The sequence below is a fragment of the Salmo trutta genome, chromosome 12, assembly GCF_901001165.1.
Source record: "Salmo trutta chromosome 12, fSalTru1.1, whole genome shotgun sequence".
In the NCBI taxonomy this organism is placed as follows: domain Eukaryota; kingdom Metazoa; phylum Chordata; class Actinopteri; order Salmoniformes; family Salmonidae; genus Salmo; species Salmo trutta.
The window spans coordinates 49,484,678-49,508,903 of record NC_042968.1 but is presented as its reverse complement, the minus strand read 5'-3'; the positions used below and the strand labels follow the sequence as shown (position 1 = coordinate 49,508,903).

At 43.0% G+C, this 24,226-nt stretch overlaps 1 protein-coding gene across 7 annotated transcripts in view; it reads left to right on the top strand.

The window, feature by feature from the left end:
• LOC115203728 (GTPase-activating Rap/Ran-GAP domain-like protein 3) overlaps window positions 1-24,226 on the top strand; it is a 221,885-nt gene extending 197,659 nt beyond the window's left edge. For 5 of the 7 annotated variants that reach the window (XM_029768656.1, XM_029768655.1, XM_029768657.1 and 2 more), the window contains exons 21-31: window positions 6,682-6,798; window positions 7,592-7,758; window positions 8,227-8,385; window positions 8,620-8,686; window positions 9,403-9,510; window positions 10,174-10,292; window positions 14,957-15,092; window positions 16,609-16,668; window positions 18,902-19,138; window positions 22,669-22,789; window positions 23,797-24,226. In XM_029768656.1, coding sequence (XP_029624516.1) covers window positions 6,682-6,798; window positions 7,592-7,758; window positions 8,227-8,385; window positions 8,620-8,686; window positions 9,403-9,510; window positions 10,174-10,292; window positions 14,957-15,092; window positions 16,609-16,668; window positions 18,902-19,138; window positions 22,669-22,789; window positions 23,797-23,962 — 1,457 coding nt within the window. In that variant the 3' untranslated portion in view covers window positions 23,963-24,226. The remainder of the gene's footprint in view (window positions 1-6,681; window positions 6,799-7,591; window positions 7,759-8,226; window positions 8,386-8,619; window positions 8,687-9,402; window positions 9,511-10,173; window positions 10,293-14,956; window positions 15,093-16,608; window positions 16,669-18,901; window positions 19,139-22,668; window positions 22,790-23,796) is intronic. The other 2 variants (XM_029768662.1, XM_029768659.1) reach the window with 1 other exon arrangement.

The following is a 24,226-nucleotide window of genomic DNA, read 5'->3' as shown; positions in this document are numbered from 1 at the left end:
GAATGTATGTCACAAAAAACAAAACCACAGCTAAATGCAGCACTAACCTTTGATGATCTTCATCAGATAACACTCCTAGGACATTATGTTATACAATACATGCATGTTTTGTTCAATCAAGTTCATATTTATATCAAAAACCAGCTTTTTACATTAGCATGTGATGTTATGAACTAGCATACCCACCGCAAACTTCCGGTGAATTTACTAAATTACTCACGATTAACGTTCACAAAATACATAAAAATGATTTTAAGAATTATAGATACAGAACTCCTTTATGCAATCGCGGTGTCAGATTTTAAAATAGCTTTTCGGCAAAAGCACATTTTGCAATATTCTGAGTAGATAGCTCGGCCATCCACGGCCTAGCTAATTTGACACCCACCAAGTTTGGCCCTCACCAAACTCAGATTTACTATAAGAAAAATTGGATTACCTTGCTGTTCTTCGTCAGAATGCACTCCCAGGACTTCTACTTCATCCACAAATGTTGTTTTGGTTCAAAATAATCCATAGTTATGTTCAAATATCCTCTGTTTTGTTCTTGCGTTCAAGACACTATCCGAACGGTGACGCGCGGATGCGTATCATGACAAAAAAATTCTAAATATTCCATTACCGTACTTCGAAGCATGTCAAACGCTGTTTAAAATCAATTTTTATGTGATTTTTCTCGTAAAATAGCGATAATATTCCGACCGGGAGATGTCTTTTCCGTTCAAAGACTGAAAATGTAAAATGGCCTCTTCACGTGCACGCGCCCCCATCTCATTTTTCTCAGATCGACCACTATCCAAATGCGCTACTGTTTTTCAGCCTGGGGCTGCAAAGTCATCATTCAACGTTCTGGCGCCTTCTGAGAGCCTATGGGAGCCTTAGAAAGTGTCACGTTACAGCAGAGATCCTCTGTTTTCAATAAAGAGAGTATAGAAGGCCAAGAAATGGTCAGAGAGGGCACTTCCTGTACAGAATCTTCTCAGGTTTTGGCCTGCCATATGAGTTCTGTTATACTCACAGACACCATTCAAAACGTTTTAGAAACTTTAGGGTGTTTTCTATCCAAATCAAACACTTATATCCATATTCTAGTTTCTGGGCAGTAGTAATAACCAGATTAAATCGGGTACGTTTTTTATCCGGATGTGAAAATACTGCCCCCTACCCTAGAGAGGTTAATCCAAACACATTGTCCGATTTCAAAAAGGCTTTACTTTGGAAAGCAAAACATTAGATTATTTTAGCATAGCACCTTAGCAACAAAAAAAAGCCATTTTCCAAGCACGAATAGCCATCACAAAACCAGATATACAGCTAAAATTAAGCACTAACCTTTGACAATCTTCACCAGATGACACTCTTAGGACATCATGTTAGACAATACATGCATTTTTTGTTCAAACAAGTTTATATTTATATCCAAAAACCCAATTTTTACATTGGCGCGTTACGTTCAGAAAATGTTTTCTCCCCATAACAGGCGGTGAATAGACACATTTAATTTACAGAAGAACTCATTAACGTTGAAAAAATGTATAACAATTATTTAAAGAATTAGAGATAATCTACTCCTTTATGCAACCACTTTGGCAGATTTCAAAATAACTTTACGGAAAAAGCACATTGTTCAATATTCTGAGTACAGAACTTAGCCTTCAATGCTAAGCTATACAGTTAGCCTACAACCACGACTTCGACAAATCTCTAAAAATATGTTTGAAATATTTACTTACCTTTGCTGATCTTCGGCGGAATGCACTCGGATGGGAACCCACTTCCACAAGAAATGTTAATTTGTTCTGCAAAGTCCATAATTTATGTCCAAATATGTCCGTTTTGTTGACCCATCCAGAACACTTTACAATGCCATGTGGCGTGGACGCAAATCCATAGACGAAATGTTCAAAGTTCCATTACCGTTTGTAGAAACACGTCAAACGATGTTTACAACCAATTCTTTAGGGTATTTCTTTACGTAAAATTGCGATACTTTTACAACCGGGCAATAGGTATTCATCCCAGAAGAGAAATTTAAAAAACACAAAGTCACGTGCATGCGCGTCAAAAGACACCTCTCCTCAGACTGGCCAGTGATTGACTGAGCCATAATTTTCTGCCCGGTAACAGATGACGGTTGAAACCAGTTCCTAAAGATTGTTGACAGCCAATGGAAGAGTTAGGAGGTGCAACGTAAATCCTATGTCACTGTAGTTTTTCAAGGGATTCAAAACAAAAACTACATTTCTAATTTCTCCCACTTCCTGATTCAATTTTTCTCAGGGTTTTTGCCTGCCATATGAGTTCTGTTATACTCACAGACACCATTCAAACAGTTTTAGAAACCTCAGAGTGTGTTCTATCATCATTCACACAGTTTTAGAAACTTCAGAGTGTTTTCTATCCAAATCTACTAATAATATGCATGTTCTATTTTCTGGGCCAGAGTAGTAACCTGTTTAAATTGGGTACGTTTTACATCCGGCCGTGAAAATACTGCCCCCTAGCCACAACAGGCTAAGAAGCCAGGCCTGGTATTTATAGCGGATTTTGAAAAGGCATTTGATAAAGTAAGACTGGATTTTATTTAGAAATGCCTGGATTTTTTCAATTTCGTGATTCTCTTATAAAATGGGTAAAAATAATGTTTAGCAACCCCAGTAAAATAGTAAATAACGGCTACTTCTCAGAGTTTTGAATTATTAATAGGAGTTAATCAAGGCTGTATGCCGTCATCATATCTATTTGTTATGGCCATCGAAATGCTAGCTATTAAAATCAGATCCAATAACAACGTTAGCAGATTAGAAATCCAAGGCTTAAAAACAAAGGTGTCCATGTATGCCGATGACTCAAGTTTTATATTATGTCCGCAAGCTAGATCCCTGCAATGTCTCATTGAAGATCTAGATAACTTTTCTGTTCTTTCTGGACTAAAACCTAATTATGATAAGTGTACAATATAACGTATTGGATCTTTAAAAAATACAACTTTTACATGACCCTGCAGTTTACCAATAAAATGGGCTGATGTTGAAGTAGACATACTTGGTATTCATATCACAAAATATATAAATAAGCTCTCCACAATGAATTCAATAGAAAACTTGTAAAAATAGACAATATGCAACCATGGAGAGGTCTATTTATGGAAAAATTGCCCTGATTAACTCCTTAGTCATAACTCAGTTTACTCACTTACTTATGACGCTGCTTACTCCTGATTATTCATTTTTCAAATCAAATGAGCAAAAAATATTTTGCTTTATCTGTGACGCTAAACCAGACAAAATAAAGCGTGCCTATCTATATAATGAATATGAATTGGGTGGGTTGAGATCATTAAATATAAAATCACTAAACCTCTCTCTAAGCTTCACTTATTCAAAAGTTTTACTTGAACCCTAAATGGTTCTCAAGTAGATTACTAATAAAAGCTCATCCATTGTTTAAAAATTGCCTTTTTGCCTTTGTGCAGATTGCCATGTCTCATTTTCGATTAATTGAAAATTATACTTTTTTCGAAGTTTGTCTCTTTTTCAAACAAGCATTGCAGATCTGGGTACAATTTCAATTTCATCCCCCTGAAAAGAGAACAGATATTACAACAAATATTAAAGTCAAAATAAAAAATAAAATGTAACTTTGAGGGGCAGTGTTTTTGTAGCTAATGCCAGTATGCCTGAGGCTGATGCCGTGCAGGTGTTTGTACACATGCATATACACACACTCTCATTCAAATACACGCTTACACGGACACACACATGTAATAGTGCCAGACATGCACTCAAACATATACAGTTGGCATTGCTGTTATGATTTCAGTTGTCCTTGATGTCCTTTGTTTTTTTGTCATTTTTTTGCATAGTTTTTTCTCTTTTGTTAATTTTCTTGGTTCTTGGGGGTGGGGAATGAAATGAATTGTATGTATTTTACTTTTTTGATTCTTGGGGGGGACTGTGGGAGTTGTCTCGGATGGTTGAGGGACAGCTATTGGGGAACTGTGGGGGGGGGATCTTGGAGGGTTTGGGTTCATGTTTTTTGGTCTGGTGGGAGATCTGTCAACCTGCCCTTGAGCAGGGCATTGATCCTGGATGCTTCTGTGTGTCGCTCTGAATGGGAGTCTGTTGGATGACTGGTGTGGTGTAATTGTTGAGCGGCTTCACTGCAAGTATATTGTATGTTTTGGATATTCAGTCAAAAAAATATATATATAACTTGAGTGTCTTCATTGATCCTAGGTCCGGGCAGGTCTGTGCAGATTCAGGACAACTGAGTTGTGGAGAAATATGCATATTCAAAGAGAAGTCCGTAATTTGCTTTCTAATGATCAAGTTTGAGTTTATGAATTCATCACTGCTGAAGTGAAGGCCATCCTCACTTGGGGAATGCTGCTTTTTAGTAAGTTTTGTGACAGTATCAAAAATACATTTTCGATTGTTTTTATTCTCCTCAATCAGGTTGGAAAAGTAGAATGATTGAGCAGCAGTGAGAGCTGTTCAATATTGCACAGTACTGTCTTTCCAAGCTAGTTGGACTTCCGTTCCAATTTCTGAAAGCTTACTTCAGGGCTCGGGTATTTTCTGTGTAACAGGGAGCAATTTTTTGTGTCAAATGTGTTTTGTTTTTAGAGGTGTGACTGCAAGATTAGGTTTAGATCCTTGGTTAGGTGGTTAACCTGTCTGGGCTAGGGGGCAGTATTTTACATTTACATTTTAGTCATTTAGCAGATGCTCTTATCCAGAGCGACTTACAGTAGTGAATGCATACATTTCAATTCATTTCAAACATTTTTTTTGTTTTTATGTACTGGCCCCCTGTGGGAATTGAACCCACAACCCTGGCGTTGCAAACACCATTGCAAACACCATGCTCTACCAACTGAGCCACTGGGAGGCCATTTTCACAGCCGGATGAAAAACGTACCCATTTTAAACAGGTTACTACTCTGGCCCAGAAACTAGAATATGCATATTATTAATAGATTTGGATAGAAAACACTCTGAAGTTTCTAAAACTGTTTGAATGGTGCCTGTGAGTATAACATAACTCATATGGCAGGCAAAAACCTGAGAAAATTCCAAGCAGGAAGTGAAAAGTCTGAGAATTGTAGTTCTTCTTTTGATTCTCTATCGAAGCTACAGTGTCTGTGGGTGACCTTGCACTTCCCAAGGCTTCCATTGGCTGTCTAAAGCCTTCAGAAAGTGGTTTGAGCATTTTTCTGTCACTGGGCAGATAATAGGAGCTCAGTTACTGAGTGGTCTGCCTGGAGACATAGGGATTGGATATGCTCGGTCCCGCGAGCGCGCCCCTCCTTCTTTTTCTTCTTGAATGAATATGCTATTGTCCGGTTGGAATATTATCACAATTCTACGTTAAAAATACCATAAAGATTGATTTTAAACAGCGTTTGACATGCTTCTAAGTACGGTAATGGAACATTTAGACTTTTCATCTCTTGTTCCGCGCACGCGCATCATGCTTTTGGATAGTGACCTGAACGCACGAACAAAACAGAGATATTTGGACATAAATATGGATTATTTTGAATAAAAACAACATTTCTTGTGGAAGTAGCAGTCCTGGGAGTGCATTCTGACAAAGATCAGCAAAGGTAAGAGAATAATTCTAATACTAATTCTGAGTTTAGGTTGCCCCGAATTTGGCGGGTGTCTGAATAGCTCGCCGTGATGGCTGAGCTATGTACTCAGAATATTGAAAAATGTGCTTTCTCCGTAAAGCTATTTTAAAATCTGACACAGCATTTGCATAAAGGAGTAGTCTGTCTATAATTCTTAAAATAATTGTTATGTATTTTGTTAACGTTTATGATGAGTATTTTTGTAAATTGATGTGCACATTCACCGGACGTTTTGGTGGGAATACATTTTCTGATCATACACGCGCCAATGTAAAATACTGTTTTTGGATATAAATATGAACTTTATCGAACAAAACATACATGTATTGTGTAACATAATGTCCTAGGAGTGTCATCTGATGAAGATCGTCAAAGGTTAGTGCTTCATTTCGCTGTGTTTTGTGTTTTATTGACACATGTCCTTGCTTGGAAAATGGCTGTGTGATTATTTTTGTCTATGTACTCTCCTAACATAATCTAATGTTATGCTTTTGCTGTAAAGCCTTTTTGAAATCAGACAATGTGGTTACATCAAGGAGACGTATATCTTTAAAATGGTGTAAAATAGTCGTATGTTTGAGAAAGTTGAATTTTGACATTTTGTTGTTTTTGAATTTTCCTCCCTGATATTTCACTGGCTGGCGTCCCACCTAGCCTATAGAAGTTAACTGATTTTTGTATTCCAACGTCCTTGGGTAGGTGGAAGGAGTCTGGAAGGTTGCCGAGAATTTATAGCGCAGCTTTTGATAATCCTTGTTTATGGTCTGAGCAGATTATTTGTGGCGATAGCAAACGTAATAATGTGGTGGTCCGATAGACCTGCATTTAGATCCCCAATATTTCTTAAATGGGGCAAAACAAGGTCCAGGGTATGATTGTGGCAATGCGTAGGTCCCGAGACATGTTGGACAAAACCCACTACGTCGATGTAAAGTAAAGCCTTTTGGAGTGAGTCTGTGGACTACCGTGGAATACTACTATAGAATCACAGAGTTTTTATTTCTTTTTAATAAATTGGTTTTTGAAGATGTGTTGTTTTCCAGGGAAGGATGCACGTCTCTATGTATTCAGACTAAGCATGCTCAAGAGAGGCCTGGAGGAGAGGCAGCTGGTTCGCACCAAGTGTGACAGCCGAGAAAACAAACTGGAGAAGACCAAAGGTACACACACACGCAGGCATACGCACGCATGCACACACACACACACGCAGGCACACACACACACACACACACACATTTGTTTTACTATCCTTGTGGGGACCAAACAAATGATTCCCATTCAAAATCCTATTTTCCCTAAACCTAACCTTAACCCCTAACCCTAACTCCTAAACATAACCCCTAACCCTAATTGTAACCCTAAACCTAACACCTAAGCCTAAAATAGCCTTTTTCCTTGTGGAGTACTGGCGAAATGTCCCCACTTGTCTGAATTGTCCTTGTTTTAAAACTAAAAACACACACACTCAGCGCACGGTCCCGTTCCCAGGCAGTGTGCCAGTTCAGTGAGGTGTAGTAGAGTATAGCGTCCGGCCCCGGACCACAGCACTGATCTGTGGAACAGTCCCTGAACAAAGGGCAACACCCCCCCCCCCCCCCCCCCACTACACACTATATGGCCTCTCCAATACAACCACAGTACATGGGTGTGGGTGGGGTGTGGTTTTTGGAGGGGGAGGAAGGGTGAGCATGAGTGTGTGTGTGTCTCAGAAAAGAGATTAGAGGAATAGAACCTGCTGCATTTCTATATGTAAGGACCAGACCAGATCCAATATGCCACTCAGGTAGGGGAAGCACTTCTTAGACAATGAATGGGAAAGAGACAGAGAGGGAAACTCTATATCTCTCTCACCCCTATCCCCCCTTTCTGTCTCCCCCTCACACCTACCCTTCTTTCTCCCCATCACCCTCCCCCTCTCTCCTTCCCTCCCCTCCCCTACTGCCCCTACCCCAGGGTGTCACCTGTACTCTATCAACACCCACCACGGGTCAGAGTTGAGGATCGTGGCAGCCATCAGAAACAAGCTCCTCCTTATCACCAGGAAGCAGCCCCGCCCCAATGGCATGGGCACCCTCGCCGCCGCAACCGACTTGCCCGTGGACCAGTTCCAGTACATACGGGTAGGATCATTTTTACACACAAGCGGACACACACACCCGGTTTACACAGAAACACACAGACTACACTTTCCACTATCGTGCACAGTAGTTCTTTACCATAACCATTTTGAATGACTGAATGAGTTCAACTTAACAATCAGTATTTTAGAGTAAACTTTCATTGTAGAAAAGCGAGAGTATGTCATCACAGCTAAACCTAATAAGGAATGGGGCTAGTGGATGAGGAGAGGCGCATAGCCAAAATTACATGCACGCTGACTGTGTGAGACCTGTGGGAGCCCCATCCTCCTGATCAGTCCCCCTCCGTTACAATTTAGTCATTTACCAGACGCTCTTATCCAGAGTGCCTTGCTCAAGGGCACATCAACACATTTTTCACCTAGTCAGCTCAGGGAATCAAACTAGCAACCTTTTGGTTACTGGCTCAACGCTCTTAACCGCTAGGCTACCTGCCGCCCTGTCCTCTAGGAAATCTGTCTGTGTGAAACTCCGGTGGTGATGGCTTTGGTGGATGGTCCTACAGGGGAGAACGACAACATGATCTGTGTGGCCTACAAACACCAGTTTGACCTGATCAACGAGAGCACCGGGGACGCATACAGGCTACACCATGTAGACGCCAACCGAGTGAGACCTCCAACCAACATTGTTTATGTTGTTATTTACCTTCCATTTATCTTCAGTGTACCTGGTTGGTTAACTGAGAACAGAGCTCAACAATGGACGAGTTACAGTTTAGGGCAGACGAGTTGAATACGGGCCAATGAATGATAATTGAATAGAATAAATTAAGTATGTATTTTCTTCATAACTGAATAAAATAAACTCAATACAGTGTTCTTCTTTGCCGTGTGCACACAGGTCAACTTTGTGGCAGCCATCGATGTGTACGAGGATGGGGAGGCTGGTCTTTTGTTGTGTTACAATTGTGAGTCTCTATTTATCCCTTATTTTACATCAAAGTATAAATATTTATCTGTGGTGTTTCTACATTCTAATATACAGTAACATTATAATATACACTGACTATACAAAACATTAAGAACACTCTTCATCACATAGACTGACCTGGTGAATCCTGGTGGAAGCTATGATCCATTATTGATGTCAATTGTTAAATACACTTCAATCAATGTAGATGAAGGGGAGGAGACAGGTTAAAGAAGGATTTTTAAGCCTTGAGACATGGATTGTGTATGTATGCCATTCAGAGGGTGAATGGGCAAGACAAAATATTTAAGTGCCTTGAACAGGGTATGGTAGTAGGTGCCAGGCACACCGGTTTGGGTCAAGAACAGCAATGCTGCTGGGGTTTTCACGCTCAACAGTTTCCCATGTGTATCAAGAATGGTCCTTTCTTGATATTGTGCAACCCAATATTAGGAAGGTGTTCCTAATGTTTGGTATACTCAGTGTATTGTCGTCAACCCACAAATATCTGTTCCTATAAGATTACTTTACAAATACGTAAGGTGCGTCCCAAATGACACCCCATTCCCTTTATAGTACACTACTATACTACCCTATGGGCTCTGGTCAAAAGTATTGCACTGTAAAGGGAATAGGGTGCCATTTGGGACATAGACATGGTTTAACGACTGAAATTAGATGTCTTATCTCTGTCTCTCTCTCTCTGCTGTACAGATATCTGTTCCTATAAGAAGGTGTGTCCGTTCAACGGCTCTACCCCCATGATCCAGTCCAACGCGTCTGACTTCCACTTCAGCTGGAACCAGATGCCCAATGCCATCGGTGAGTGGTACTGGTAACCATAGTAACCAGCAGTCCCACCCCTCCCCACACCCTGCTCCCTCGGTCAGCCCAGCCTCCGGCCCTGGCCTGAGCCCTGTCGCCATGGTAACATGCAGGCTACTGAGGCTTGGTCGTCGAGTGTGTGTATCTGTGCTTCTGTGTGTTTGTTTCTGATGACTGATGAAAGCAGAGAATGGCCGACTAAAGAGACATTACTTTTTTATTTAAATAAATATGACAAACTACAGTTTCTCTTCTACATGTTTGTGTGTGTATGTTTGTACTATGATGCTGCTTTGACAAACCAATTGTCCCCTTGGGATTAATTAAGAAACTATCATTACCTATTGTCTATTATCTATCACATATCCCAACCATTTATATCAACTTCATTTAGCCAGGTGTCTTTCTACTGAATGTTGATGCTGTGCTTTTTATCATAATTACTTAATTGTCATGAACTCCGTGTTACCTTTGGTTGTCCGTTCTGCCTGTAACTTCACTTTTTTTTATGCTGCTGTGCAGAGCATATTATGAATGTAAATGCAGATTGGTTGTCCTGTCCATTGTAAAACCATAGCAGGAAGTTATTGTTGTTTTTTTGTTGTGTTGCAGTTTGTTCATCCTTAATTAACCAAATAACAGGAAGTTGTTGTGTTACAGTGTGTGCATTCCCCTACATCCTGGCTTTTACCACTGACTCCATTGAGATTCGACTGGTTGTCAACGGTAACCTGGTCTATACAGCTGTGGTGCCAGAGCTGCAGCTGACTGCCTCGAGGGTGAGTCTGATTGACAGGTGGAAGTGTCCAATCATGGTAATGATTGTAATGAAAATGTGTGCACAATTGTGTATATTTTTTAATGTACACTCAGTGGCTTGTTTATTAGGTAGAACCATCTAGTGCCGGGTCAGACACCCTTTTGCTTCCAGAACTGCCTGAATTATTTGGGGCATGGATTCTACAAGTCGGAAACGTTCCACAGGAACGTTGGTCAATGCTGACTCGATGGCATCACGCAGTTGCTGCAGATTGGACGGCAGTACACCAGCCTGTACACTCTTTGAAAAAAAGGTACTAAGTAAAACCATACAGAGTTCTTTGGTTTGCCCCATAGAGGAACCCTTTTTGGTGCTGTGTAGAACCCTTTGCAGAGGCTTCTATCTAGAACTCTCTATGTAGGGTCCTTCAAAGACCCTAATGTATATGGTTCTACCTAGAATCCTCTATGAAGGGTTCTACCTAGAACCCTCTATGAAGGGTTATACCAATAATTATTTTATCATCAAAAGGTTCTTCCTAGAATTGTCTGAAGGGCTCTACCGAGAACCCTTTTTTCTTTGGAGGGTTCTTCCTAGGACCCACCATTAGCCTTATTAGCCTTTACAATTGTATTATTTATGACAATACATTACATATTTATGACAATACATACAGTGCATTCAGAAAGTATTCAGACCCCTTCCCTTTTTCCACATTTTGTTACATTACATCTTTATTCTAAAATTGATCAAATAAATGTTTTTCCTCATCATTCTACAAACAATAACCTATAATGACAAATTGAAAATGTTAGACATTTTAGCAAATGTATTACAAATAAAAAACAGATACCTTATTTACATAAGTATTCAGAACCTTTGCTATGAGACTTGAAATTGAGCTCAGGTTTATCCTGTTTCTATTTATCGTCCTTGAAATGATTCTACAACTTCATTGGAGGCCACTTGTGGTAAATTCAATTGATTGGTCATGATTTGGAAAGGCACACACCTGTCTATATAAGGTCCCACAGTTGACAGTGCATGTCAAAGCAAAAACCAAGCCATGAGGTTGAAGGAATTGTCCGTAGAGCAATTCCAAGATTCTTTGGTCTGATGAACCAAGATTGAACTCTTTAGCCTGAATGCCAAGCATCACATCTGGAGGAAACCTGGCACCATCCCTACGGTGAAGCATGGTGGTGGCAGCATCGTGCTGTGGGGATGTTTTTCAACGGCAAGGACTAGGAGACTAGTGAGGGTTGAGGGAAAGATGAATGGAGCAAAGTACAGAGAGATCCTTGATGAAAACCTGCTCCAAGAGCGCTCAGGACCTCAGACTGGGGTGAAGGTTCACTTTCCAATAGGACATCGACCCTAAGCACAGCCAAGACAACGCAGGAGTGGCTTCGGGACAAGTCTGAATGTCCTTGAGTGGCCCAGCCAGAGTCCGAACTGGAACCCGATCGAACATCTCTGGAGAGACCTGAAAATAGCTGTGCAGCAATGCTCCCCATCCAACCTGATAGAGCTTGACAGGATCTGCAGAGAAGAATGGGAGAAGCTCCCCAAATACAGGTGTGCCAAGCTTGTAGCGTCATACCCAAGAAGACTCGAGACTGTAATTGCTGCCATAGGTTTTTATCACAAGTGTCGTAGTGGAGAGAAGACCAAGGCGCAGCGGGTATGTGGATACTCATATTCTTTTAATGAAAACAATAAACAGTACTCACGACAACAGGAACAGTTTTGCAGGCTCACAAAACACAGTGCAAAAACAACTACCCACAACCCCAAAGAAAAACACACACTATTATATAGGACTCCCAATCAAAGGCAACTCAACACACCTGCCTTCAATTGGGAGTCCAATCACCAACACAACACTTAACACACAAAAACCCTGCCACATCCTGACCAAAACTAATACAATTGCTCCCTCTGCTGGTCAGGATGTGACAGTGTTTCAACAAAGAACTGAGTAAATGGTCTTAATACTTATGTAAATGTGATATTTCAGTTTTTTATTTTTAATACATTCTAAACCTATTTTTGCTTCATCATTATGGGGTATTGTGTGTAGATTAATGAGGATTTAAAAAAAGTTTTAATCCATTTCAGAATAAGGCTGTAATGTAACATAATGTGGAATAAGTCAAGGGTTCTGAATACTTTTTGGAACCTTTTTTTTCTAAGAGTGTACCGTTGACACCATGCAGGATGGTCCATGCTGTTTATGCCAAAACTGCCATCAGCATGATGCAACAAGAACCGGGATTCATTAGACCAGGTGATGTTTTTCCACTCCTCAATTGTCCAGTGTTGGTGATCCCATGCGCACTGGAGCCGCTTCTTCTTGTTTTTAGCTGATAGGAGTGGAACGGTATGGTCATCTGCCGCAATAGCCCATTCGTGACATGGATCAACAAGTTGTGCGTTCCAAGATGCCATTCTGCACACCACTGTTGTACTGTGCCATTACTTGTCTGTTTGTGGCCCGCCTGTTAGCTTGCACAATTCTTTCCATTCTCTTTCAACTAGCTTTTTTTGCTTACAGGACTGCCGCTGACTGGATGTTTTTTGTTTGTCACACCATTCTCGGTAAACCCCAGACACTGTCATGCTTAAAGCCCAGGAAGGCAGAGTTTTCTGAGATACTGAATCTGGCCTGCCTGGCACCGACGATCATATCACGCTCAAAGTCGTTAGCAATCAAACGAACAGTAGCTGGATGCTGTCATCCTGCTTTTTATAGCATGTCACGGCCACGTGACTCACTTTCTGTAGGAGCGATCTATTTTCGTGAACGGGGTGGTGTACCTAATAAACTGTCAGGTGAGTGTATATGCCTGTGTGCGCATCCGTTCATGAGCAAATTTGTTTTGCAAGCAGGGAAAATAAACTGTATAAAAACAATCAAACACACACAACTCTTACACAGCAGAGGGATATACAGTACACAGACTAGAGTGTACCATTTAGCAATATGAAATACAACATCGTCATGTTGTGTTAGCAGGTGTTGGTTAGGGAAATAATGTCATCACCTCTCATACTTTCTCTTTATCTCATTTACATTTACATTTACGTCATTTAGCAGACGCTCTTATCCAGAGCGACTTACAAATTGGTGCATTCACCTTATGATATCCAGTGGAACAACCACTTTACAATAGTACATCTATATCTTTTGGGGGGGGGTAGGGGGGGTTGGAAGGATTACTTAATCCTATCCCAGGTATTCCTTAAAGAGGTGGGGTTTCAGGTGTCCACGGAAGGTGGTGATTGACTGGAAGCCAGTGGAATGTGCGGAGGAGCGGGGTGACGTGAGAGAACTTGGGAAGGTTGAACACCAGACAGGCTGCGGCGTTCTGGATGAGTTGTAGGGGTTTAATGGCACAGGCAGGGAGCCCCGCCAACAGCGAGTTGCAGTAATCCAGACGGGAGATGACAAGTGCCTGGATTAGGACCTGCGCCGCTTCCTGTGTGAGGCAGGGTCGTACTCTGTGAATGTTGTAGACCATGAACCTACAGGATCGGGTCACCGCCTTGATGTTAGCGGAGAACGACAGGGTGTTGTCCAGGGTCATGCCAAGGCTCTTAGCACTCTGGGAGACATAATGGAGTTGTCAACCGTGATGGCGAGATCATGGAACGGACAGTCCTTCCCCGTGAGGAAGAGCAGCTCCGTCTTGCTGAGGTTCAGCTTGAGGTGGTGATCCGTCATTCACACTGATATGTCTGCCAGACATCCAGAGATGCGATTCGCCACCTGGTTATCAGAAGGGGGAAAGGAGAAGATTAATTGTGTGTCGTCTGCGTAGCAATGATAGGAGAGACCATGTGAGGATATGACAGAGCCAAGTGACTTGGTGTATAGCGAGAATATGAGAGGGCCTAGAACTGAGCCCTGGGGGACACCAGTGGTGAGAGAACGTGGTGCGGAGACGGATTCTCGCCACGCCACCTGGTAGGAGCGACCTGTCAGGTTGGACGCAATCCAAGCGTGGGCCGCGCCGGAGATGCCCAACTCGGAGAGGGTGGAGAGGAGGATCTTATGGTTCACAGTATCAAAGGCAGCAGATAGGTCTAGAAGGATGAGAGCAGAGGAGAGAGAATTAGCTTTAGCAGTGCGGAGAGCCTCCATGACACAGAGAAGAGCAGTCTCAGTTGAATGACCAGTCTTGAAACCTGACTGATTTGGATCAAGAAGGTCATTCTGAGAGAGATAGCAAGAGAGCTGGCCAAGGATGGCACGCTCAAGAGTTTTGGAGAGAAAAGAAAGAAGGGATACTGGTCTGTAGTTGTTGACATCGGAGGGATCGAGTGTAGGTTTTTTGAGAAGGGGTGCAACTCTCGCTCTCTTGAAGACGGAAGGGACGTAGCCAGCGGTCAAGGATGAGTTGATGAGCGAGGTGAGGTAAGGGAGAAGGTCTCCGGAAATGGTCTGGAGAAGAGAGGAGGGGATAGGGTCAAGCGGGCAGGTTGTTGGGTGGGCGGCCGTCACAAGTCGCAAGATTTCATCTGGAGAGAGAGGGGAGAAAGAGGTCAAGGCATAGGGTAGGGCAATGTGATCTCTATTTCTCTCTGTCTACCTCTATTCATCTTTCCCCACATCCACTTTTTCTCCCCCTCTCCATTTCATTCAATCCCTCCATCTCCCCCCATCCCCTGCTCACGCAGTCGGACATCTACTTTGTGTCGTCCGCTCCGGTCAACTCGGCTTCCAACTGCAGCTCCCAGGACACCAGTTCCCAGAGTTCGCCACAGACGCCCACAGGCTACGAAATGCCCGTGTTCCCCTCACCGCTCGGAGACGGTAAGCCTCACATAGCAACCAAACACGTTATAGAATGACACAAAGTACAATTGGAAATGCACACTTTGTTGACTAAGAGTTTTTGACAATGTTTCTTTTTTTTCTTTGCTATTTATTTGTTATTGTTTGGTGGGGGGACGTAGTATGATTTATAACATAAGCAACCTTATATAAAAAACTTGCCTGGCCCAAAGAAACCCTTGCAAGGGTAATTTATTTACTAGACAATTTTTTGTTTATTTCTATGCCGTTGAGAATTTTAATTGAGGCTGTAGTTGTGAAAAAGTTACTCCAAGGCTTGAGGCAGAATGCCACCTCTGAATCTTGGTTGGAACATTCCCAGTGGAGTGTGATGTCTTTCACACCAACACATAATGTATGCACACACACACACACACACACACACACACACACACACACACACACACACACACACACACACACACACACACACACACACACACACACACACACACACACACACACACACACACACACAGTAGTAGAGAACAGCAGTCAATGTGCATGAACCTGTGATCACACCCACCCAGCCACCAGCAGTCACCCAGTCTCTGTGACCCCAACTAAAACTCACAAGATAAAGACAGGTTTCCCTTCAAAGACAGAGGGATCTCAATATCACCTTCTCTTTTTTGCTCGCTCGCTCACTTGCTCTCCTCTCTCTCTTTCTCTCTCTTCCTCTTTCCCTTCCTCCTGTCTTTCCACTCCTTCTACACTCCCCATCCCCCTCCTAGACCTCCAATGAAAGTACTCGACCCTCAATCCTTCTAAATGTATATTGCTGTTGTCTGCAATGGAACATATTTATGATGCACTGTGTGTCCAGGAGGGACAGTTTTTAATGATACACAAGGACGTAATTTACTGTGATTATAGAGAGGGTGAGAGAGACAGAGAGAGGGATAGAGAGGTGACGACAGCTTTGCGTTTATTACAGAATATATTTTATCTCTAAGGACGAGACATGCAGTAATCATCAGACATAGACGCTAAATCTAATGACCACTGAGGTCCATAGACTCATAAGTGGGGTGGAAACACACAGTCCTTCAAATGGGTACACACACAGGCATGCGCACACACACACATTTACGTTAGTCCGAGTGTGTCATTTCGGGTCACCTCACCTCTATTCCTCAGGGAACTGCAGTAGCTAGTATGCATGCGCACCCTCTCACAAACATGCACACTCATACTAATACTACAGAGTATTATTTTGGGAAGAGAGTTTGGCATTGGACCTGTACTGGGCTTTAGGGTGAAGGGTCACATTTGGGGGAGAGGTGGAGTAAGATGATACCATTTCTTTTCTGGTCCATCTTCTCTTTTTATTGGTCAACTCTAGTCTTGGAACACTGTTACAACCAATCACATCCCTGTGACAGTGATTGTTTCAGCTCTGGAGGTGGTGGTGCTACTACTAAATGTGTGTGTTCTGTCATACCGGTTTGAGTGTGTGTGTATTACATAACCTTCTTCTTCATCCCTGGTTCAGATTCTATACGGATCCCCTATGGTACCAAGCTTTCCCTGTACATGTCTAAGGATGCCGAAGGTACTTCAAGTAGTCTTCCACTACTCCTGGGGTTTGTCCCAAATGGCACCTTTTTCCCTTATAGAGTGCACTTTTTTCTCCCAAAGCCTTGTGGGCCTTCGTCAAAAGTGGTGCGAGATAAAGGGAAAAGGGTGCCATTTGAGATGCATCCCTTCCTCTTTAGTTTTTGCATCTAGCTGCACATGCTGCCCTACTAACATGCACGGAAAAAACACAACTTTTTAGATTTTTTTATATATGAAGCTTCATGTTTGATTGACCCTGAGTTGAATGTTAAGTGAACATTATTTGTCTTCCCCATCCCCCTTGCTCTCTGTCATTCTGAAGAGGAGAGAGATTGTGAGAGAATGAGTGAGTCAGTTTAAAAGAAAAACATTTAATGGAGATGAAGAAAGTATGAAAGGGATGCAGATTCAGAAAGGTATGCGTGTGAGAGAGGGAGACTGAAGAGAGAGAGGGGGGAATGAAAGAGAAAGAGAAAGAGAGAGATAGAGATAGAGAAGACACGTCTGCCGCAGCATGATTTACAGATTGCACTGTCGCCATAGAAGCTTTTGTCAAAGCCCCCTCTCCCATCCAGAGTGGTGGGTCAAATAGAGGTGCCACAATCTGGGGGGGGGGGTGGAGGGATGAGGGGAGGGGAGGGAAGATGGGGCGCTGACAAAAATACCACCCTCTAACCAACCGCCTATGCCTGCCGTTTCTGCTCTATGGGGACAGGTGATTTTTCATTGGTGGAGAATTTACTCAGTTTGAGATCACATTTGTTGACATCAGGTAAGATGTGAATACAGGCTGCTGAGACTGTGGATTGGACTGTCAAACTACATCTGGTGGTCTTCGACCAATCCTGAACCATGTTAAATCATGGAATCATATCCCATTCTGATCGGAGGGTTACAAACATAACAATTCAAATATTCAATACACTTATGGTCATTACTATTGTCAGTGCAACATTTGATTTAAATCTCATCTTAGTTTTTTTGATTTTTAGGTTATTTACCCTGGAGCAGAAACAAATGTGGGATATATAGATCCATGTGATTATGGTCGCATGCTTGTTTTGATATAATTATTTTATATCTATTTAGTTTATTATTAACATTTCCGTGTGTCTGGTATTGTTCCTGGAGAGAAGTACCGGTAAAGCGGTGACAGTGAGTCGGTGAACCTGTAATAATAATATAAGTGACCCCGTGTCCCAGAATGCTACTTTCTTCACTTCTGACCCTGTGACATTTCAGAACGGCAGTCTGTTTGGTGCAGTGCAGCCTCCCATTGTTTCAGACAGTCACATAGCTGCCTGTGTGTGCTGGTATTGCCCTCCTGTCCTGCTCAAGGGGAACGCTGCATTAGATTGACCCTTCACTTCCCCCTGGTGGTTACATTAGTCATTGCAAAACAATACAGCTGGGTCATGTTCATTAGGGCTAAATGTAACAAAACATGTTGCAACGGAAATCAAATAACTAAAGTTGTTGTTGGCCAAATCCAAGCGGTCCCTCCTGGATTCAGTCCATAAATTTGGTGCCTAATGAACCCATCCCTGTTGTATCTCTGACTGGATTACAGCAGACTGGAGGTGGAATGCAGTGCTGTTATGAAGATGTTAAGCATTCAATTAATTTGACTTAAACAGTTTAATTATTTATTCCAAATAATGAATAAATAATATATAGTCGTAAATGGCTGTAATTTAGTGGTCATATTATATTACAAGAGTGTTGATATGACGACGATGATGAAATCATATTGAGATCACACACTGTGCCACTGAGTATAGTGTTATTAATCAGTTTAGATACAGGAGGCTTAATTTTAACATGACATGATCATGTCTTTCATGTTCATGTGTTCTTCTAGTGTGTGTGTGTGTGTGTGCATGTGCGTGTGCATGTGCGTGGTAAACTAACCAGTCTAAGCATGTCTCCATTTCTTCATTGCCTGAAGTTGCCTGGTGTTTAAATTGTGTCTCTCTCTTACTGCAATACCTCACTCTGTATCTCTCCTTCTCCGTTCATCCTCACCCTCCATGTGCCTCTCGCTTCTTGTCTCCCCCTCTCTCTGTTCCTCTTATTTGATCACTGCCACCCGTTCTTCCTCTGCCCTTCTCTCTATCACCCCTGTCTCACTCTCGCTCTCACGCTCTCTCTCTCTCCCCCATCCTTTTCTCGTTCTCCATTTCATGCCACCTCTTTTTTCCCCTATCTTACCCATCTCCCTCTCCCAGGTGAGGCACAGTGTAAGCATATTTTCAAGATCCCTCTGAGTAACCTGGTGGGCCGCAGCATCGAGAGGCCCCTCAAGTCGCCACTGGTCAACAAGGTGGTGACGGGCTTGACAGCACAGGTCCCTAGCATGTGTGTGGCCCCCGCGGGGCCCCTCATGCAGGGGGCTTCACACACCCTGTCACTGTCTCGTATGGAGATCAAAGAGATTGCCAGCCGCACCCGCAAAGAGCTGCTAGGTGAGTGAGACACCAAGACTGGAATGTACATACCCACCCCTGACTACATACCTGACAGGGCATTCAGAAAGTTTTGTGGACTGAATAATATGAGTCACCCCCTCTTTCCCATCAGTGTTCATGGTCGTTTAGCTATTTGATTAACTTTTTATCTAATACACCTACAGGTGACAATGAGATATACAGTTTACACTGAGTGTACAAAACATTAAGGACACCTTCCTAATATTGAGTTTCACCCCCCCTCCCCATTTGCCCACAGAAGAGCCTCAGTTAGTCAGCGCATGGACTCTACAAAGTGCTGGAAGCATTCCACAGGGATGCTGGCACATGTTGACTCCAATGCTTCCCACAGTTGTGTCAAGTTAGCTGGATGTCCTTTAGGTGGTGGAACATTCTTAATACACACGGGAAACTGTTGAGCTGTGCACCTGCTACCATACCCTGCTCAAAGGCACTTAAATATTTTGTCTTGCCCATTCACCAGGGGCGGTTCTGGGGGGGCCAGCGGGGGCCAGTGCCCCTGTGACAACAATTCTGTGGCCCCCCTAAATGTGGAGTATGAAATAATTTTTACATAACTAATGTTTGCTATCATTCTTTTTTTACATTCGTTATTAGACAGTGGCAACGCGGAACACTAATGATTATGTACATGTTATTTTGCCTGCTAATACCTGTAATGCAGTGAAGAAAACAATATGACAACAATAACGTCTAATGTAACTGGCCCCTCTAACAGTACAACTGGCCCCAGCTTGGCCCCCCCCCCCAGTTGAAATGGTCTAGAACTGCCACTGCCATTCACCCTCTGAAGTAGCAGCAGCGTAAAAGAGGGGTTTGGGAGGACAGTGCAAATCGTCTGGGTAGCCATTTGATTACCTGTTCCAAGACTTTGTGCTCCGGTACCGATTGCCATGCGACAGTAGAGAGAACAGTCTATGACTGGGGTGGGTGGAGTCTTTGACAATTTTTTGGGCCTTCCTCTGACACGGCCTGTGATGTACTGGGCCGCACGCACTTCCCTCTGTAGTGCCTTGCGGTCGGAGGCCGAGCAGTTGCCATACCAGGCAGTGTTGCAACCAGTCAGGATGCTCTCGATGTTGCAGCTGTAGAACCTTTGGAGGATCGGAGGACTCATGCCAAATCTTTTTAGTTTCCTGAGGGGGAATAGGCTTTGTCGTGCCCTCTTTACGACTGTCTTGGTGTGTTTGGACCATTCTAGTTTGTTGATGATGTGGACACCAAGGAACTTGAAGCTCTCAACCTGCTCCACTACAGCCCCGTTGATGAGATTGGGGGCGTGCTCGGTCCTCCTTTTCCTGTAGGCCACAATCATCTCCTAAGTCTTGGTTACATTGAGGGATAGGTTGTTATTAGGGCACCACCTGGCCATGTCTCTGACCTCCTCCCTATAGGCTGTCTCATCGTTGTCGGTGATCAGGCCTACCACTGTTGTGTCGTCTTGCAAACTGAATGATGTTGTTGGAGTCGTGTTTGGCCACGCAGTCGTGGGTGAACAGGGAGTACAGGAGGGGACTTAGCACGCACCAATGAGGGGCTCCAGTGTTGAGGATCAGCGTGGCAGATCTGTTGCTACCTACCCTCACCACCTGGGGGCGGCCCATCAGGAAGTCCAGGATCCAGTTGCAAAGGGAGGTGTTTAGTCCTAGGATCCTTAGCTAAGTGATGAGCTTTGAGGGTACTATGGTGTTGAATGCTGAGCTGTAGTCAATGAATAGCATTCTCACGTAGGTGTTCCATTTGTCCAGGTGGGAAAGGGCAGTGTGGAGTGCAATAAAGATTGCATCATCTGTGGATCTGTTTGGGCGATATGCAAATTGGAGTGGGTTTAGGGTTTCTGGGATAATGGTGTTGATGTGAGCTATTACCAGCCTTTCAAAGCACTTCATGGCTACGGACGTGAGTGCTACGGGTCTGTAGTCATTTAGGCAGGTTGCCTTAGTGTTCTTGGGTTCCAGGGACTACGGTGGTCTACTTGAAACATGTTGGTATTACAAACTCAATCATGGACATGTTGAAAATGTCATTGAAGACACCTGCCTGTTGGTCAGCACATGCCCGGAGCACACGTCCTGGTAATCCGTCTGGCCCCGCGGCCTTGTGAATGTTGACCTGTTTAAAGGTCTTACTCACGTCGGCTACGGAGAGCGTGATCAGTGTTGCTTGCCTCGAAGCGAGCATAGAAGGGATTTAGGTAGGCTCGTGTCACTGGGCAGCTCGCGGCTGTGCTTCACTTTGTAGCCTGTGATAGTTTCCACGCCCTGCCACATAAGACGAGCGTCGGAGCTGGTGTAGTACAATTCAATCTTAGCCTTGTATTGGCGCTTTGCCTGTTTGATGGTTCGTCAGAGGGCATAGCAGGATTTCTTATAAGCTTCCGGGTTAGAGTCCCGTACCTTGAAAGAAGCAGCTCTACCCTTTAGCTCAGTGCGAATGTTACCTGTCATCCATGGCTTCTGGTTGGTATATGTACGTACTGTCACTGTGGGGACGATGTCCTCTATGCACTTTTTGATCAAGCCAGTGACTGATGTGATGTATTCCTCAATGCAATCGGAAGAATGCCGGGAACATGTTCCAGTCTGTGATAGCAAAACAGTCCTGTAGTTTAGCATCTAGTTCTTCTGACCACTTTTTTGTAAACCGAGTTACTGGTGCTTTCTGCTTTCATTTTTGCTTGTAAGCAGGAATCAGGAGAGCTTTGTACGCGTCTCTGTGTGTGGAGTACAGTTGATCTAGAATGTTTTTTCCATCTGGTTGCGCATTTAACATGATAGAAATTACGTAAAACTTATTTAAGTTTCCCTGCATTAAAGTCTCCGACCACTAGGAGTGCCGCCTCTGGGTGAGCGGTTTCCTGTTTGCTTATTTCCTTATACAGCTGACTGAGAGCAGTCTTAGTGCCAGTGTCCGTCTGTGGAGGTAAATAAACAGACACGAAAAGTATAGATGAGAACTCTTGGCAAATAGTGTGGTCTACAGTTTATCATAAGATACACTACTTCAGGCAGGCAAAATCTAGAAACTTCCTTAGATTTCGTGCACGAGCTGTTGTTTACAAATATGCACAGACCACCCCCCTCGTCTTACTGGAGTGTGCTGTTCTATCTAGCCGGTGCAGCGTATATCCTCCTAGCTGAATATCCATGTCATCATTCAGCAATGATTTCGTGAAACATAAGATGTTACAGTTTTTGATGTCATAGCTTTTACCTGGATTCACCTGTTCAGTCTATGTCATGGAGAGAGCAGGTGTCCTTAATGATTTGTACACTCAGTGTATTTAGTATATGTTTCCCTCGCGGGAATTAAACCTTCAACCCTGGTGTTGCCAGCACCATAACCTGTTCTAACCCACTGGAACCATCTCAGCATTGGAACCACATTGATTGTAATGCTATATACTCCTTTGAAGGGGTTTAGTGAATGTCTGTGTTATGGTCGGTTCTTAGTGAGCAGTTATGGTTATGTTCCTTACTGAATTGTCTTCTGTGTCTCATGCTCAGGCCTAACCGAGGAGCCGAGCGGTAAGTCCAACAGCAGCACTGTCAAACAGAGGAAGATGAGCAAGAAGACCACTGAGGAAGAGCCAAAGGCACGAGCACTGACCTCCACTGGCAGTGACAGGTGAGTGACTCATATCTTTGTCAGCAACTCATTACCCTAGATTGTAGCAGTAATTAGAATTTTAAGTCATATACAGTGGCAAGAAAAAGTATGTGAATCCTCTGGATTACCTGGATTTCTACGTAAATTGGTCATAACATGTGATCTGATCTTCATCTAAGTCACAACAATAGACAAAGTGTGCTTAAACTAATAACACATAATTTCTTGTATTTCCTGTCTATATTGAATATATCATTTTAACATTCACAGTGTAGGTTGGAAAAAGTATGTGAACCCCTAGGCTAATGACTTCTCCAAAAGCTAATTGGAGTCAGGAGTCAGCTAACCTGGAGTCCAATCAATGAGACGAGATTGGAGATATTGGTTATAGCTGCACTGCCTTATAAAAAAACACTCACAAAATGTGAGTTTGCTATTCACAAGAAGCATTTCCTGATGTGGCCCATGCCTCGATTTAAGAATTGTTGACTTGCATAAACCTGGAAAAGGTTACAAAAATATGTCTAAAAGCCAGTCCACAGTAAGACAAATTGTCTATAAATGGAGAAAGTACAGCACTGTTGCTACTCTCCCTAGGAGTGGCCGTCCTGCATGTTTAATCATGCTGTTTAATCAGCTTCTTGATATGCCACACCAGTCAGGTGGATGGATTAACTCAGCAAAGGGGAAATGCTCAATAAGAGGGATGTAAAGAAATGTGTGCACAAAATTTGAAAAATAAGCTTTTTGTGCATATGGAACATTTCTGGGATCTTTTATTTCAGTTCATGAAACGTAGGACCAACACTTTACATGTTGCGTTTATATATTTTTTCAGTGTATATATATTTTTAAAGGCATATTTGCTACCGTGAAAAAAGCATTCATAACTAGAAGTTGCTCATTTATGTGAACGGAAGATTTGCATACGTATTCTAGTCTCATGCGGTTATTTCAAGTGATATGAGTGAAAAATGTTATGAAGTAATGATTCAAACTGATGGGCATGCTCTGTGTCCAATCAGGATGGGCTCAAAGTCGGCCGACACGGACTCAGACGTCCAACGGCACTGCTCATCCAGCTCGGATGTGGAGCAAGAGAAAGCAGTGCTTCGAGAGGAGAGCCCGCCGTTGGCCAGCCCCTTCAATCTCTCCACAGCCTTCGATGATGATGTCCTGGACCTAAAGTGAAGACCATCCCATCATGCACTTCTCCTTCTCATCCCCCTCTCTTTTCTCTCCTTCTTCTGTCATTTTGTTTTATTTGTTTTTTTCGTTTGTTGATTTCCTGTTTTTGTTTTGTTATCTCCTTTGTCTGGGTCTTCATCCTCAGACATGGTGGGTAGGAGGATTAATAGTGTAAAGTGTGTGTGTGTGCGCGTGTTTCATAAGCAGTCGGTCCCCAGTCAGTATGTGTGTCTGTGTGTTGCACCGCAGCGAGTAACCCAAAGAAAA